This window comes from Ursus americanus, chromosome 16 (assembly GCF_024610735.1).
Source record: "Ursus americanus isolate L20-20 chromosome 16, mUrsAme1.1.p, whole genome shotgun sequence".
NCBI lineage: Eukaryota > Metazoa > Chordata > Mammalia > Carnivora > Ursidae > Ursus > Ursus americanus.
In genome coordinates this window covers 45,315,957-45,327,748 of record NC_142142.1, presented here as the reverse complement: position 1 = coordinate 45,327,748, position 11,792 = coordinate 45,315,957, and the positions used below count along the sequence as shown (strand labels likewise).

At 41.8% G+C, this 11,792-nt stretch overlaps 2 protein-coding genes across 2 annotated transcripts; one reads left to right on the top strand and one right to left on the bottom strand.

Annotated features, from left to right (window-relative positions):
* The first annotated feature begins 1,475 nt into the window (after positions 1 to 1,475).
* LOC123792390 (olfactory receptor 8B3-like) lies at positions 1,476 to 2,420 on the top strand. Its single transcript, XM_087868559.1, has one exon. It carries the CDS (start codon positions 1,491 to 1,493, stop codon positions 2,418 to 2,420), a length of 930 nt encoding a protein of 309 aa, XP_087724685.1. The 5' UTR covers positions 1,476 to 1,490.
* An 8,114-nt stretch (positions 2,421 to 10,534) lies between these two features.
* OR10S1 (olfactory receptor family 10 subfamily S member 1) lies at positions 10,535 to 11,503 on the bottom strand. The gene has a single exon (XM_045797544.1). It carries the CDS (start codon positions 11,501 to 11,503, stop codon positions 10,535 to 10,537), a length of 969 nt encoding a protein of 322 aa, XP_045653500.1.
* Between the last annotated feature and the right edge of the window lie 289 nt (positions 11,504 to 11,792).

Here is an 11,792-nt window from a genome sequence, read left to right as displayed (position 1 = left end):
GTCTGTGCTGTGGTCCCTGGGGAGAGACATGGGGACCTCTCTGAGAGCATTAGAAGTCCTCTATGTGACACTGAGGGAGGAGGAAAATCATATTTCTTCTCTGAGTTCAACAACTTTGATCTGAAGTGTCCTACGTGGTCACCAGAAGTTCTGCAGGGGCCTTCATGTCCTTTGCTGGTGTTTTTCCTATTCCACACTTAGGTGTGCAAAGAAAAACATTGACGCAATGTAAGCCTTCGCCTGGGAGGCAAGAATTCTGTTGTAATCAGTAACCAGTATAGGTCCTAGGAAAGATGGAAAAAAGGGATTCTCATTCATTCATTTAATTAAACAAATATTTATTCAGTACCTACTATATATGCCTCGTATTACCCTAAGGTGCTGGAGAAATGGTGCTGAAGAAAACAGACAAAATCCTTGTCCTTTTAGAACTTAAATTCGAATGGATGTGAGTGTATGAATGTGTGTGTATGTGTTGTGGGAAGCCACAACGAACAAACAATGCGTAGTGTTTCGTATAGTAATGGGGCTGTGAATGCAGGAAAGAACATCTGTTTTCTGTTTGGGGATGTGCCCGATTTGGCCACAAACCAAAAGGTGTGTAAATTGGTACATTCCAAGAAATCAGTGTTGCTATAATGACCTAGGGCTATCAATGCGCAGTAGGTAATTTCTCTTTGCTACAAAGCCTGATCTCTGGGGAAAACACTGGGAGAACCTGTCTTCTAGTTTTTAATCAGGTCCCTAGGATTTCCTAACTCATGAAAACCCCTGGGGTCATATTAGCAGGGGGCTCTTTTGGCACCCACAGACGCTATTTACTAACCCCTTATCTGCAGAAAACCACTCTGGGCAAAGCCACTATCAGAAATCATGATCTGTAAGTCATGGCCCCTCAGAGGTCTGTGCTCTGGCTTCCTCGGTCCGAAACTCACTCAAAACAAAAACGGTAATGAAGAAGAATCTCTGTTCTGGGCTGCTCACCTCTAAAATTCATCAGAGCCACCAGTGTCTCCTTGGGAACAGGGAGAAAGGTTATCGAAGGCCCAATATCGAAGTCCCAATGCAGAAGGGTGAGTGTTGAATTTTATCTATCCTGTTCCTTTTCTTCCCGACCCCAGCTGTGGGAAGCTGAAGATCTGAGATGCCATATCTCCTCTCTGCCGAGGCAGCCATTGATCATTAGGTGGGGCTGGTGGACTTTCAAAGCACAAGTGCAGCAGAGACAATGCAACCCTGATGGGTCACAGGGTTACCCAATCTTACCCCTGTGGCACTTGCCTGTTAGTGTGTTTGATAGACATCTTTGATGTCTACAATCTCTCAGCCTTTATACAGTGGAGACGACAAAGGCACACAGCAGGGTGGGTTTGAGTTCACTCTCTCATTCTGGGTCTCAGTCTCAATATGGAGGGATTGGGGGGAGAGAACTGGGTACTCATTGTAATGCCACCCTTTGTCCTGTTCTCACAGATATGCCTTAGGGAAGAATGGCTGCAGGAAATGACTCTTCAGTGACCGAGTTTATCCTGCTGGGTTTAACACAACAGCCAGAACTCCAGCTGCCTTTCTTCTTCATTTTCTTAGGAATCTATGGGGTCACCGTGATGGGGAATATGGGCTTGATTATTCTGATTGGTCTGAACCCTCACCTGCACACTCCCATGTACTACTTTCTCTTCAACCTTTCCTTCATTGATCTCTGCTACTCGTCTGTCATAATCCCTAGAATGCTGATGGGTTTTGTAAAAGAGAACGTCGTCCCTTATGCAGAGTACATGACGCAGCTCTGTTTTTTCTCCTTCTTTGTTATTGACGAGTGCTATATTTTGACATCGATGGCCTATGACCGGTATGTGGCCATCTGTAAGCCCCTGCTTTACAAGGCCATCATGTCCCCTCAGGTCTGCCTCATGCTGATGGCGGGAACATATGTGATGGGGTTTGTGGGTGCCATGGCCCACACCGGGTGCATGCTGAGACTGACCTTCTGTGATGGCAACATCATCGATCATTACATGTGTGACATACCTCCTCTCCTCCGGCTCTCCTGCACCAGCACCAACATCAACGAGCTGGTGGTTTTCATCGTGGTGGGCGTCAACGTCATGGTGCCCAGTCTCACCATCTCCATTTCTTACACCTTGATCCTCTCCAACATTTTCCACATCCGTTCTACAGAGGGCAGGTCCAAAGCCTTCAGCACCTGCAGCTCCCACATAATTACTGTTTCTCTCTTTGGGTCATCAGCATTCATGTATCTTAAGCCTTCTCCTGCTGGGTCTCTGGATCAAGATAAAGTATCCACAGTTTTTTATACCATCGTGGGGCCAGTGATGAATCCTTTTATCTATAGCCTGAGGAACAAAGATGTTAAAATTGCACTGAGTAAGACTTTGAAGAAAAGGGTGTTCTCATAAATGGAAACTGTGTTAGTTATAGATGCCAAATCCTAGGAAGGGCATGCAGTGTACGAAGCTATGGGGAGAACAGTAAGAAAACAAAACAGAAATGCAAATGATTCAAATAATAGGTAAATGAAGTTATTTATTTATTTAAAGATTTAATTTTTTCGACAGAGAGAGAGACAGCCAGCGAGAGAGGGAACACAAGCAGGGGGAGTGGGAGAGGGAGAAGCAGGCTCCCAGCAGAGCAGGGAGCCTGATGCGGGGCTTGATCCCAGCACCCTGGGATCGTGCCCTGAGCCGAAGGCAGACGCTTAATGACTAAGCCACCCAGGAGCCCCTGAAGTCAGTTATTTATAAATCACTTCACACACACAATATAAGGAAGAAGAGGACCAGTCCTTTATCTTTTCATAGAAAGTAAAAAGGAGCTCATTTGTCCTTCTCCAGCTTATTTTCAGAAGTTAGAAATTTTAAGTATAAAAGGTTGAATGTTCATAAATCTAGAAATGGTAAATTGTGAGATTTTTGACTGAGGCACGTCTGGAATTCCTGTGAAGGTTTGTCATGGATATATGGACTTTGAGGGACTTCAGATTTGGCCATTCATTCATTCATTCATTAAACCTCTATTGAACGGCTGCAGTGGAAATAAGAGAGGTCTGTTAGACCACTGTAGGGCATTTTGTTTAGGGATATCCTTTGTTTCCCCAAAGAAGATAAAAATAGAAAGATGCTCTCCTCCCCCTGGTCTCTGGTCTCAAGGGAGTGTGATAAAGGGAGATTTCCTTCTGATCCTAGATCCTAAGGACAACAAAACTAAGCTAACCTTCTAGAGGTGTCAGGAATAAAAGGAACTTGCACTGGGTTTTGCCTCTTGGGACTTCAGGGCACTAAATATAGATAATGTTAGGTATTTATTTACCCAAAGGTTACAAAAACTCTGATTTAAAGAGATACACACACCCTGATGTTTATAGCAGCATTATCAATAATAGCCAAATTATGGAAAGAGCCCAAATGCCCATCGACTGATGAATGAGTAAAAGAGATGTGAGATATATATATATATATATATATATATATATATATATATATACACACACATATATACATATATATAAATAAATATTACACAGCCGTTAAAACTCTTGCCATTCACAATGATGTGGACGGAGCTAGAGTGTATTATGCAAAGCAAAATAAATCAGAGAAAGACAAAAACCATAGGATTTCACTCATATGTGGAATTTAAGAAACAAAACAGATAAACATAGTGGGGAAAAAAAAAAGAGGGGCAAACCAGAAAACAGACTCTCGACTATAGAGAACAATCTGAGGCAGGCTGGGGGAGGGGGGAAGTGGGGTGGGTGAAATGGATGATGGGGATTAAGGAGGGCACTTGTGGTGATGAGCACTGGGTGTTGCACGTAAATGTTGATTCACGAAATTTTGCACCTGAAACGAATATTACACTGTATGCTAACTAACTATAATTTAAATAAAAACTTGAAAAAAAAAAGAATTCAAAATTGGCAGTTCTTTCTTTTCCGTTGAAACCCCTTTCTTCTTCACTATTTCAGATGGGGAATCTGCTATCATCTTAATCATTGTATCTCTGTAGGTTGTCACTTCTCTCTACCTTCACAGAAAATTTTGTTTTTTTTTTTTAATTTTCAGAAGTTGACTATGATGAGCCATGACATGGATTTCTTTGGGTGTATTCTAAGGTTTGCACAGCTCTTGACTCTGTCTTCCTCTGATTTTGAGAAAATTTTAGCTACTATGTCTCTTTTTTGTTTGGTTCAAGTTTTTATTTAAATTGTAATTAGTTAACAGAGTGGCCGTGGTACCATTTTACATTCCCTCCAGTAATAAATGAATGGTTGAGCTTCTCCACATCCGTGCCATCATTTCGTATTGTCACTGTATTTTATTTTGGTCATTCTGATGAATGTGAAATATCTCATTGTGGTTTTAATTTTTATTACCCTCATTCCTGATGATGCTGAACATATTTTCATGTGCTTATTTGGCAGGTGTATGGCCTCTTCAGTGACCTGTCTCTTTCATATCTTTTGCCCATTTTCTAATAGGAATGTTTCATTGTTCTTGTTGTTTTTACCATTGAGTTTTGAGAGTTCTTTCTTTTTCTTTTTAAAAATACATTCTAGATACATTCCAGGAGGTCCTTTGTTGGGTATGTGGATTACAAATATTATCTATAGTTTATATATTTTTGCTCTTATCTTTATTATTTCTTTTTTTCTATTTTCTTCGGGCTTCTGCAACAGGGATTTGTCCATTTTATTTATTTATTTATCTATTTATTCAATCATTCATTTATATCACCATGGACTGATGGACATTTATTTTATATTTTAAATTGTAATCCATTACTGCTTTATTGATTCTGTTGCTCAAATTATTCAAGTTTTGGCTATTGAGAACCCTTTCAATGAGCTCTTGTGTCTCTTTTTATTTTTTTTAAAGATTTATTTATTTATTTGAGGGGGAAAGGGCAGAGGGAGAGAGAATCCCAAGCGGGCTCCCTGCTGAGCTAGGAGCCTGATGTGGGGCTCCATCCCATGACCTGATCATGACCTGAGCCAAAATCAAGAGTCATACACTCAAGCCACTGAGCCACGCAGGTGTCCCAGCTCTTGTGTTTCTTCGACAGAACCATATCTGTGTGTGTGTGTGTAGCTCAGCACTTCTTTGCTTTCTGGAACCACAGGGTGCTACAGGCTCATCTTTCCAGCCCGTTTCTTTTATTGCAGAACATCATTAGAAACCAATACCTGAGCACAAGATGTACTTGCTGCTACTAGGGTATCATTGCTTCTAGGCTCTCTAAGTGGACAGAACAAGGAAATATATGTATCTACACACATCTATAAATATGTCCATAGGCAGTCATCTGTGGCTATATTCAGTTAAACGTGAGTCCATACTGATGACTCCAATTCTACTCCAGTACCACCTGCTTTCTCTCCTTGCTTGTTTGTAAGCTGCCAATCCTCACAGTAAGATACCTGATTCTCACCATCTGCCATTGACTTACCCAAGAGTTTAAGAAAGATTGGTATTAATTCTCCTATAAATATTTGGTAGAATTCATCTGTGAAGCTTTCTGGTCCTGGGCTTTTCTTTGTTGGGAGGTTTTTGAATACTTATTTAACCTGCATATTTGTTAATAGATCTATTCAGACTTTCTATTTCTTCATGATTCAGTCTTGGTAAGTTTTATGTTTCCTGGAAATTATCCATTTATTCTGTGTTGCAAAATTTGCTGGTCTATATTTGTTCATAATAGTGTCTCATGATCTTTTTAATTTCTGGCCATCAGTTGTAAAGTCTTTTATTTTATTTCTGATTTTCTTTCTTTGAGTTTTCTCTCTCTTTTTCCCCTTAGTCTAGCTAGAGGTTTGTCAATTTTGTTTATCTTTTCAAAAAACCAACTCTTACTTTTGTTGATTTTTTTTCTATTTTTTCCCTGTTTTCTATTTCATTTATTTCTACTCTAATCTTTATTATATCCTTCCTTCTGCTAACTTTGGAATTAGTTTGTTCTATTATTTCTTCTATTATTATAAGATGTATGAGGGAACAGAATATAAAGAACAATAGGTTAATTACTTGGAAGTATATATAGCCAATGGTTCCTGAGGGATACCTGGGGATGATGTTATACTCATGTCTGTGTGTATATGTTAATAGCAGTGACCGTGCACAGATTGTGTTCTGTTAATCTTTTGCTATGTAACAAAACATCCCAACATTTAGTGTCTTAAAACAACAATTATTGATTTAGTCACAAGTCTGGAATTTGTGCCAGGTGTGGTGAGAAAGGCTCATCTCTTCTTCACTTCATATTCCCTGGGGCAGCCTGAGGCTAGATGGCTCTGTCCTGTGTTTGGTAAGCCCATACTCCCTGTTGTCTCTGATAACTTAGCTGTTGAGGGTCCTGGGCCTCAACACCTCTTCATGTGGTCCTCTTCCCATGGCCCATGGGCAGACAGCCCATTGTCAGACCATGGTGAGTAGTTCCAAGAGTAAGTGCCTTCGAGAACCAGGGTGAGGGAGCATTGCCTATAGTTATCCAGCTGGAGAAGTCACCTAGCATCTTCCAAATTCAGAAGCGGTGGGGAACGGACCCCCTACCTCTTGATGGAAAAGTGTCATCATCTCTTTTCAAGAAGAAGGTTTGGAATGGATGATACTGTTGTGGTCATCTTTGGAAAATACAATCTGCCTCAATATCTTAGAATTTAGTAAAACTTTGTTGAGGGGCTCAGGGGAGAAATAGAGACACTGAGAGAGAGAGAGAAAGAGAGAGAGGGAGGGAGAATGATCTAAGTTCAAGGACTCTTTTCTTTTTAAGGTTTTATTTATTTATTTTTGTGAGAGAAAGAGAGAGCATGAGCGGAGGAGGGAGGGGCAGAGGGAGAAGCCAACTCTCCACTGAGCAGAGAGCCTGATGCGGGACTCGATCCCAGGATTCTGGGATCATAACCTGAGCCGAAGACAGACACTTAACCAACTGAGCCACCCAGGCACCCTAAATTCAAGGACTCTTAATCAAACTTGGGGGAATCCTTATTTCAACGTGAACCTCCCTTAATTAAAGAGTGGTAAAAGTGGTTCTTGAACATCTGACTCCTAAGCTTACACATTTCTACAACATTCTGGGGAAACCTTACCTTGTCATGTGCTCTAAGTCTGTGCTCCCCCAGTTTTAATGTTTTCAGATATTTACCCTAATTTACATAGCACAACTGTTAGCAATCATTAAAATGGAAAGTGGATATAAACTTGGCAATAAAAACGAAGTAACAAAATACATTCAAAGAAATGTTATTTTATTAAATTCTAGCATTGCTGGTGAGGGGGACACAAGTATATGTTTTACAGATTTTCATATTATTAAAACAACAGTATTATTGAAATCATATATCACTTGCATATTCATTGTTTGAATGCCTTTGCTGCCACGGAAGTCCTTCATTTGATGAGGTTGGTTAGTCCGCCTGATCACACGGTTCACGATTTCCTTTGCACACTCTCTCTACCTTCAGGAGTAGTGGTGAACTCCTCCCTCAGGAGCTCCACGCCATAGATGACCAATAGTAAGGATGCTCAGTCACTCTTGTAACATGTTCTTCTCTGCAAGTTATCCCACCTAAATAATGCTTTTGTTTCCCATCTCTTTGCCATATTCATCAAAAAGAGGCTATCAGTCTATGCCCTATTAGCATTGCTGGGAGGCTGAGAAAATGATAGCCCTATGCAGTTGTCTTCCTTTTGTTAAGTGCTGTTTTCATCTTAATTAATACTCAGTAATCCTCTTGTCTGTTTCCCTTAAATTTCAAGTGAACCTGTAATATTATAAATACACCAAGTCCCCAAAATTTAAAAATCAAACCTAAAGATCAAAATATCTAAAAGGAGAAAATAATCCGGAGAAACAATTTGTCTCTTTTCCCCACTGGATGAAAAACCAATTTTCTGACTTGATACCTTTATTGTGAAGAACGGATAGTGTCTTGTTTGATTTTCAGATCTTGAATATTGAGTTGAACAGATATTTTATAGAGTTAACCTTTGGTTGGGACATATGTGAGGTATAAGGGGTCTGTGCTCTTAAAGTTCTTATAATCCAGTTATGCACATGACACATTCAATAACTATGTAAGACAGGATAGCTTTAGTGCCATTGTGAAAACTATAATAAATCAATGTCATGAAGAATCCATGCTGACCAGGTCAGATATGACGATGGAGGAGCAGAGTTTGAGAGAGTAAAGGATTCTTACTGGGTAGACAGGTATAGAAGGATTAGGGTCAAAGTTGAGAAGAAGGGACTAGAATGGCATAGGCACAGTTTTTTGTAAGATATCCTATTATTTCAACAAAGCAGCCATTTGACAAGATAGCGGAATGCTTTAGGACAGGACAATTTATTTTTAGCTCTGCCTCCCATTCTCTGTTTGGCCCTCCCTATATTCTACCTGTGCTTAAAACCTACACTGTGGGAATAATCATCTTCTCTGGGTTCCTTCTGGCCTTCCTACAGATAAATCAGTAATTCTGAGATACTAGGACAAAGGAGATTAGCTCTGAATTTTGGCTTGAGTTCTGCACCTTCAATGCATTTCCTTCTTTTTTCGATGTGTTTTTTCCCTTCCAGAAATGCCAGGTTCAGATCCCGCCTTTATGGAGGATGAAGCACTATTTAAAGGTCAGAGAATCTTTATCTCTAAAAGGACTGCCCCTGGTTCAAGTCTAACATGATCTTGAGACCTCTAATATAATTGGGAGTTCATAAACAGTGAAGGCTAGATTCAATTCTCTCTAGGGTATTCTGGTATAATCGAAATGTGCGGTCTCTGAAGCCATACAGATGTGAGTTGAAATCATGGCTTCAACTGTTACTGATTGCATGACCTTGGAAAAGTTATGTTACCTCCTTCAGTCTCAGTTTCCTTGTCTGTATAATATGATTAATAACATTGTCTTAAAATATAGTTCTAAGGAGGAATACTATAGAGTAACGAGCACAGCGCCTTGTATACATGTGCGCTCAAAATGACCATGGTTACTGTTCCAATTCTAACATTCTTTCAATTTGTTCCCTTTCCAACACCTCTACCATAATTCCCTAAAATGTCTCTCCATCTCCAACGGTATCACCCAAGTTTGACACTGTTTCTCTCATGTCTAGGAGGTTATAATGGTCTATTAACTGGTCATTCTACCATTTGTCTCTTTTCCTCTCTCTTCTTACGTATCCCATGTTTTAGCATTTACAAATGTGGCTGCTTCTTCTTCCTAGAGAAGAACAGGAGAAATGAAGAGGCAGAATATTTGGTGCATAATCCAAATTCTTTAGTCTGACATTCAAGGCCCTTTTTCAGTCCACAGAGTCCTTCCAGGTCATTCACAGACTTTTTTGAACACAGCACGGCTCCACCCACTTATATGGCAGCTGCTTTAACTAAAGCCTCGAGTTATTATTTGTTACCTTGGAGTCTAGAAATATATATTTTTTTGTGTTGCTTCCTCCGTGTTCAATGAAGATATCAAAACCCTGCCAATTCTTCAGAGATACTTTGAACCTTAGTTTGTATAATAAGCTCTCTTTGACATCCTTAGCAGGCTTGGTAAGAAAAGGGAACATTTATTTTGCACAAGGCACTTAACGTAATTATATCATTTAGTCCTCATAAAACCCTACAAAGCAGTTATTTTTAACCTATTAATAGAAGACATTGAGGGGCGCCTGGGTGGCACAGCGGTTAAGTGTCTGCCTTCGGCTCAGGGCGTGATCCCAGCATTCTGGGATCGAGCCCCACATCAGGCTCCTCCGCTATGAGCCTGCTTCTTCCTCTTCCACTCCCCCTGCTTGTGTTCCCTCTCTCGCTGGCTGTCTCTGTCTCTGTCGAATAAATAAATAAAATCTTAAAAAAAAAAAAAAAAAGAAGACATTGAGACACCAAGTATTATAGAATTTGCACAAGATTCTATGTTCACTGACTGGTGGGATCAGCATTAGACTACTGGTGGCTCTGACGTCACTGTCTGTGTTATTTCTACTACTTCGTTACATACCATCTTGAATGGGAAGGTAAAGATAATGACGCTTACTAAGTCACCTTGAGTAAGTCACTTTTCTCCTTGCAGTTGTATTTTATCATCTTAAAAATGTGGTTTGTCCTCTTAAGCTAGGTGATACAGAGGTAAAACTTCATTTATTATTTGTTCATTACATTTCTGTTATCAGTATTCTTTAATATGTTATCTAGTTAATCAAATTTTTGCATATGAAATATAAAAGAATCATTTACTAAAACAAGTGAGGATAAGAACAGCATTTCACATACCTTCGAGCCATGGAAGTTGGATCTCGAAGGTGCTCTCAGACATCACCTAAGCAGTCCCTCCATTTCATAGATGAGGAGTTTGTGACTGAGACCATGAGAGATGTCACTTGGCCGAAGGGAGGGAGAAAAGTTCATGGCCAAGTGGAAGCTCCATTGCGCTGATGCCCCCTTGAACGATTTTCCCTCCTCATTTTGCTATGGGGATAGTTGTTTTCTTGGCAGGCCCATGAAGAGTCCCGGCACAGGTCAGGGGGGCGGGCTGCCTGCTGGAGACTCTTGCGAGCCTCGACCCAGAAGTCTTTGCAGAGCCCGCTTGACCTCCTTGTTCCGCAGAGTGTAGATGAAAGGGTTGAGCATGGGAGTGACGATTGTGTAGAAGACAGCGGGGGCCCCAGCTCCTGCCCCCCCGGAGCGAGGCTGCAGGTAGATGCAGACAGGTGGCACGTAGTACAGCAGTACCACTGTGAGGTGCGAGGTGCAGGTGGAGAAGGCACGCCGCCGGCCCTGGGCCGTGCGGATCCGCAGCACCGCCGCGACGATAAAGACGTAGGATACGACGATGAGGACCAGGCAACCCGCCGCCACGATGCCAATGTTGGCCAGCATGACAAGCTCATTAACGGTGGTGTCTGCGCAGGCCAGCTTCAGCACCGGGGGGATGTCACAGAAGAAGTAGGCGATGCGGTGAGGACCGCAGAAGAGCAGGCGGAAGGTGAGGGAGGTGTGGATTGCAGAGTGCAGAGCACCTACGGCCCAAGTGAGTCCAGCCAGCCCAGCACACATCCGTCTGTTCATGGCCACTGGGTAGCGTAGGGGTTGGCAGATAGCTAGGTAGCGGTCATAGGCCATGACCGTGTACAGGAAGCACTCAGTGCTGGCCAGGAAGTGGAAGCAGTAGAGCTGCAGGGCACAGCCCTCGAAGGAAATCACCTTCCCATCCACGGTGAGCAAGCCTGCCATGACCTTGGGCGCTGTCACTGTAGACAAACAGGCATCCAGGAAGGAGAGGTGCCCCAGGAAGTGGTACATAGGGGAGCAGAGGTGAGGGTCAGAGCCCACAGTTACGAGGATGAGGAGATTCCCGGTCAAGGTGATGCTGTAGATGAGGAGGAAGAGGAGGAAGAAGAGGCTGGGATGTTCAGCTGTGTACATCAGGCCCTCCAGAAGGAAGTGGCTCACCACAGTCTGGTTGGGGTCTTCTGTCTCCATGGGCATCTTTTCCCACGAAAAGTGGTTAGTTATCCCCTTTGTAACAAAACTGACATCAACAAGCATAATAAGCAGCCATTCCTCTTCGCTGAAATGTCATTAGCCATTGGGCTACGCTGGGTTGGTCTTGCCCCATAAATGAGAGAAAGCTACACAGTTTCATTTCACTCTTTTGACCTGTTCCAGTGTTTTCTTGCTGTTATTTCAAAAATGGATCTTTCAATAGGGGGGATCCGCACAATCCTTTGAGGCACATAAAGGGCTGTATCAATTACTTGGAGAAATGCATTCCCTA

What these genes read in the sequence shown, in the direction of transcription:
- LOC123792390 (XM_087868559.1), top strand. Translation starts at nt 1,491, where the DNA reads ATGGCTGCAGGAAATGACTCTTCAGTGACCGAGTTTATCCTGCTGGGT.
- OR10S1 (XM_045797544.1), bottom strand. Translation starts at nt 11,503, where the DNA reads ATGCCCATGGAGACAGAAGACCCCAACCAGACTGTGGTGAGCCACTTC.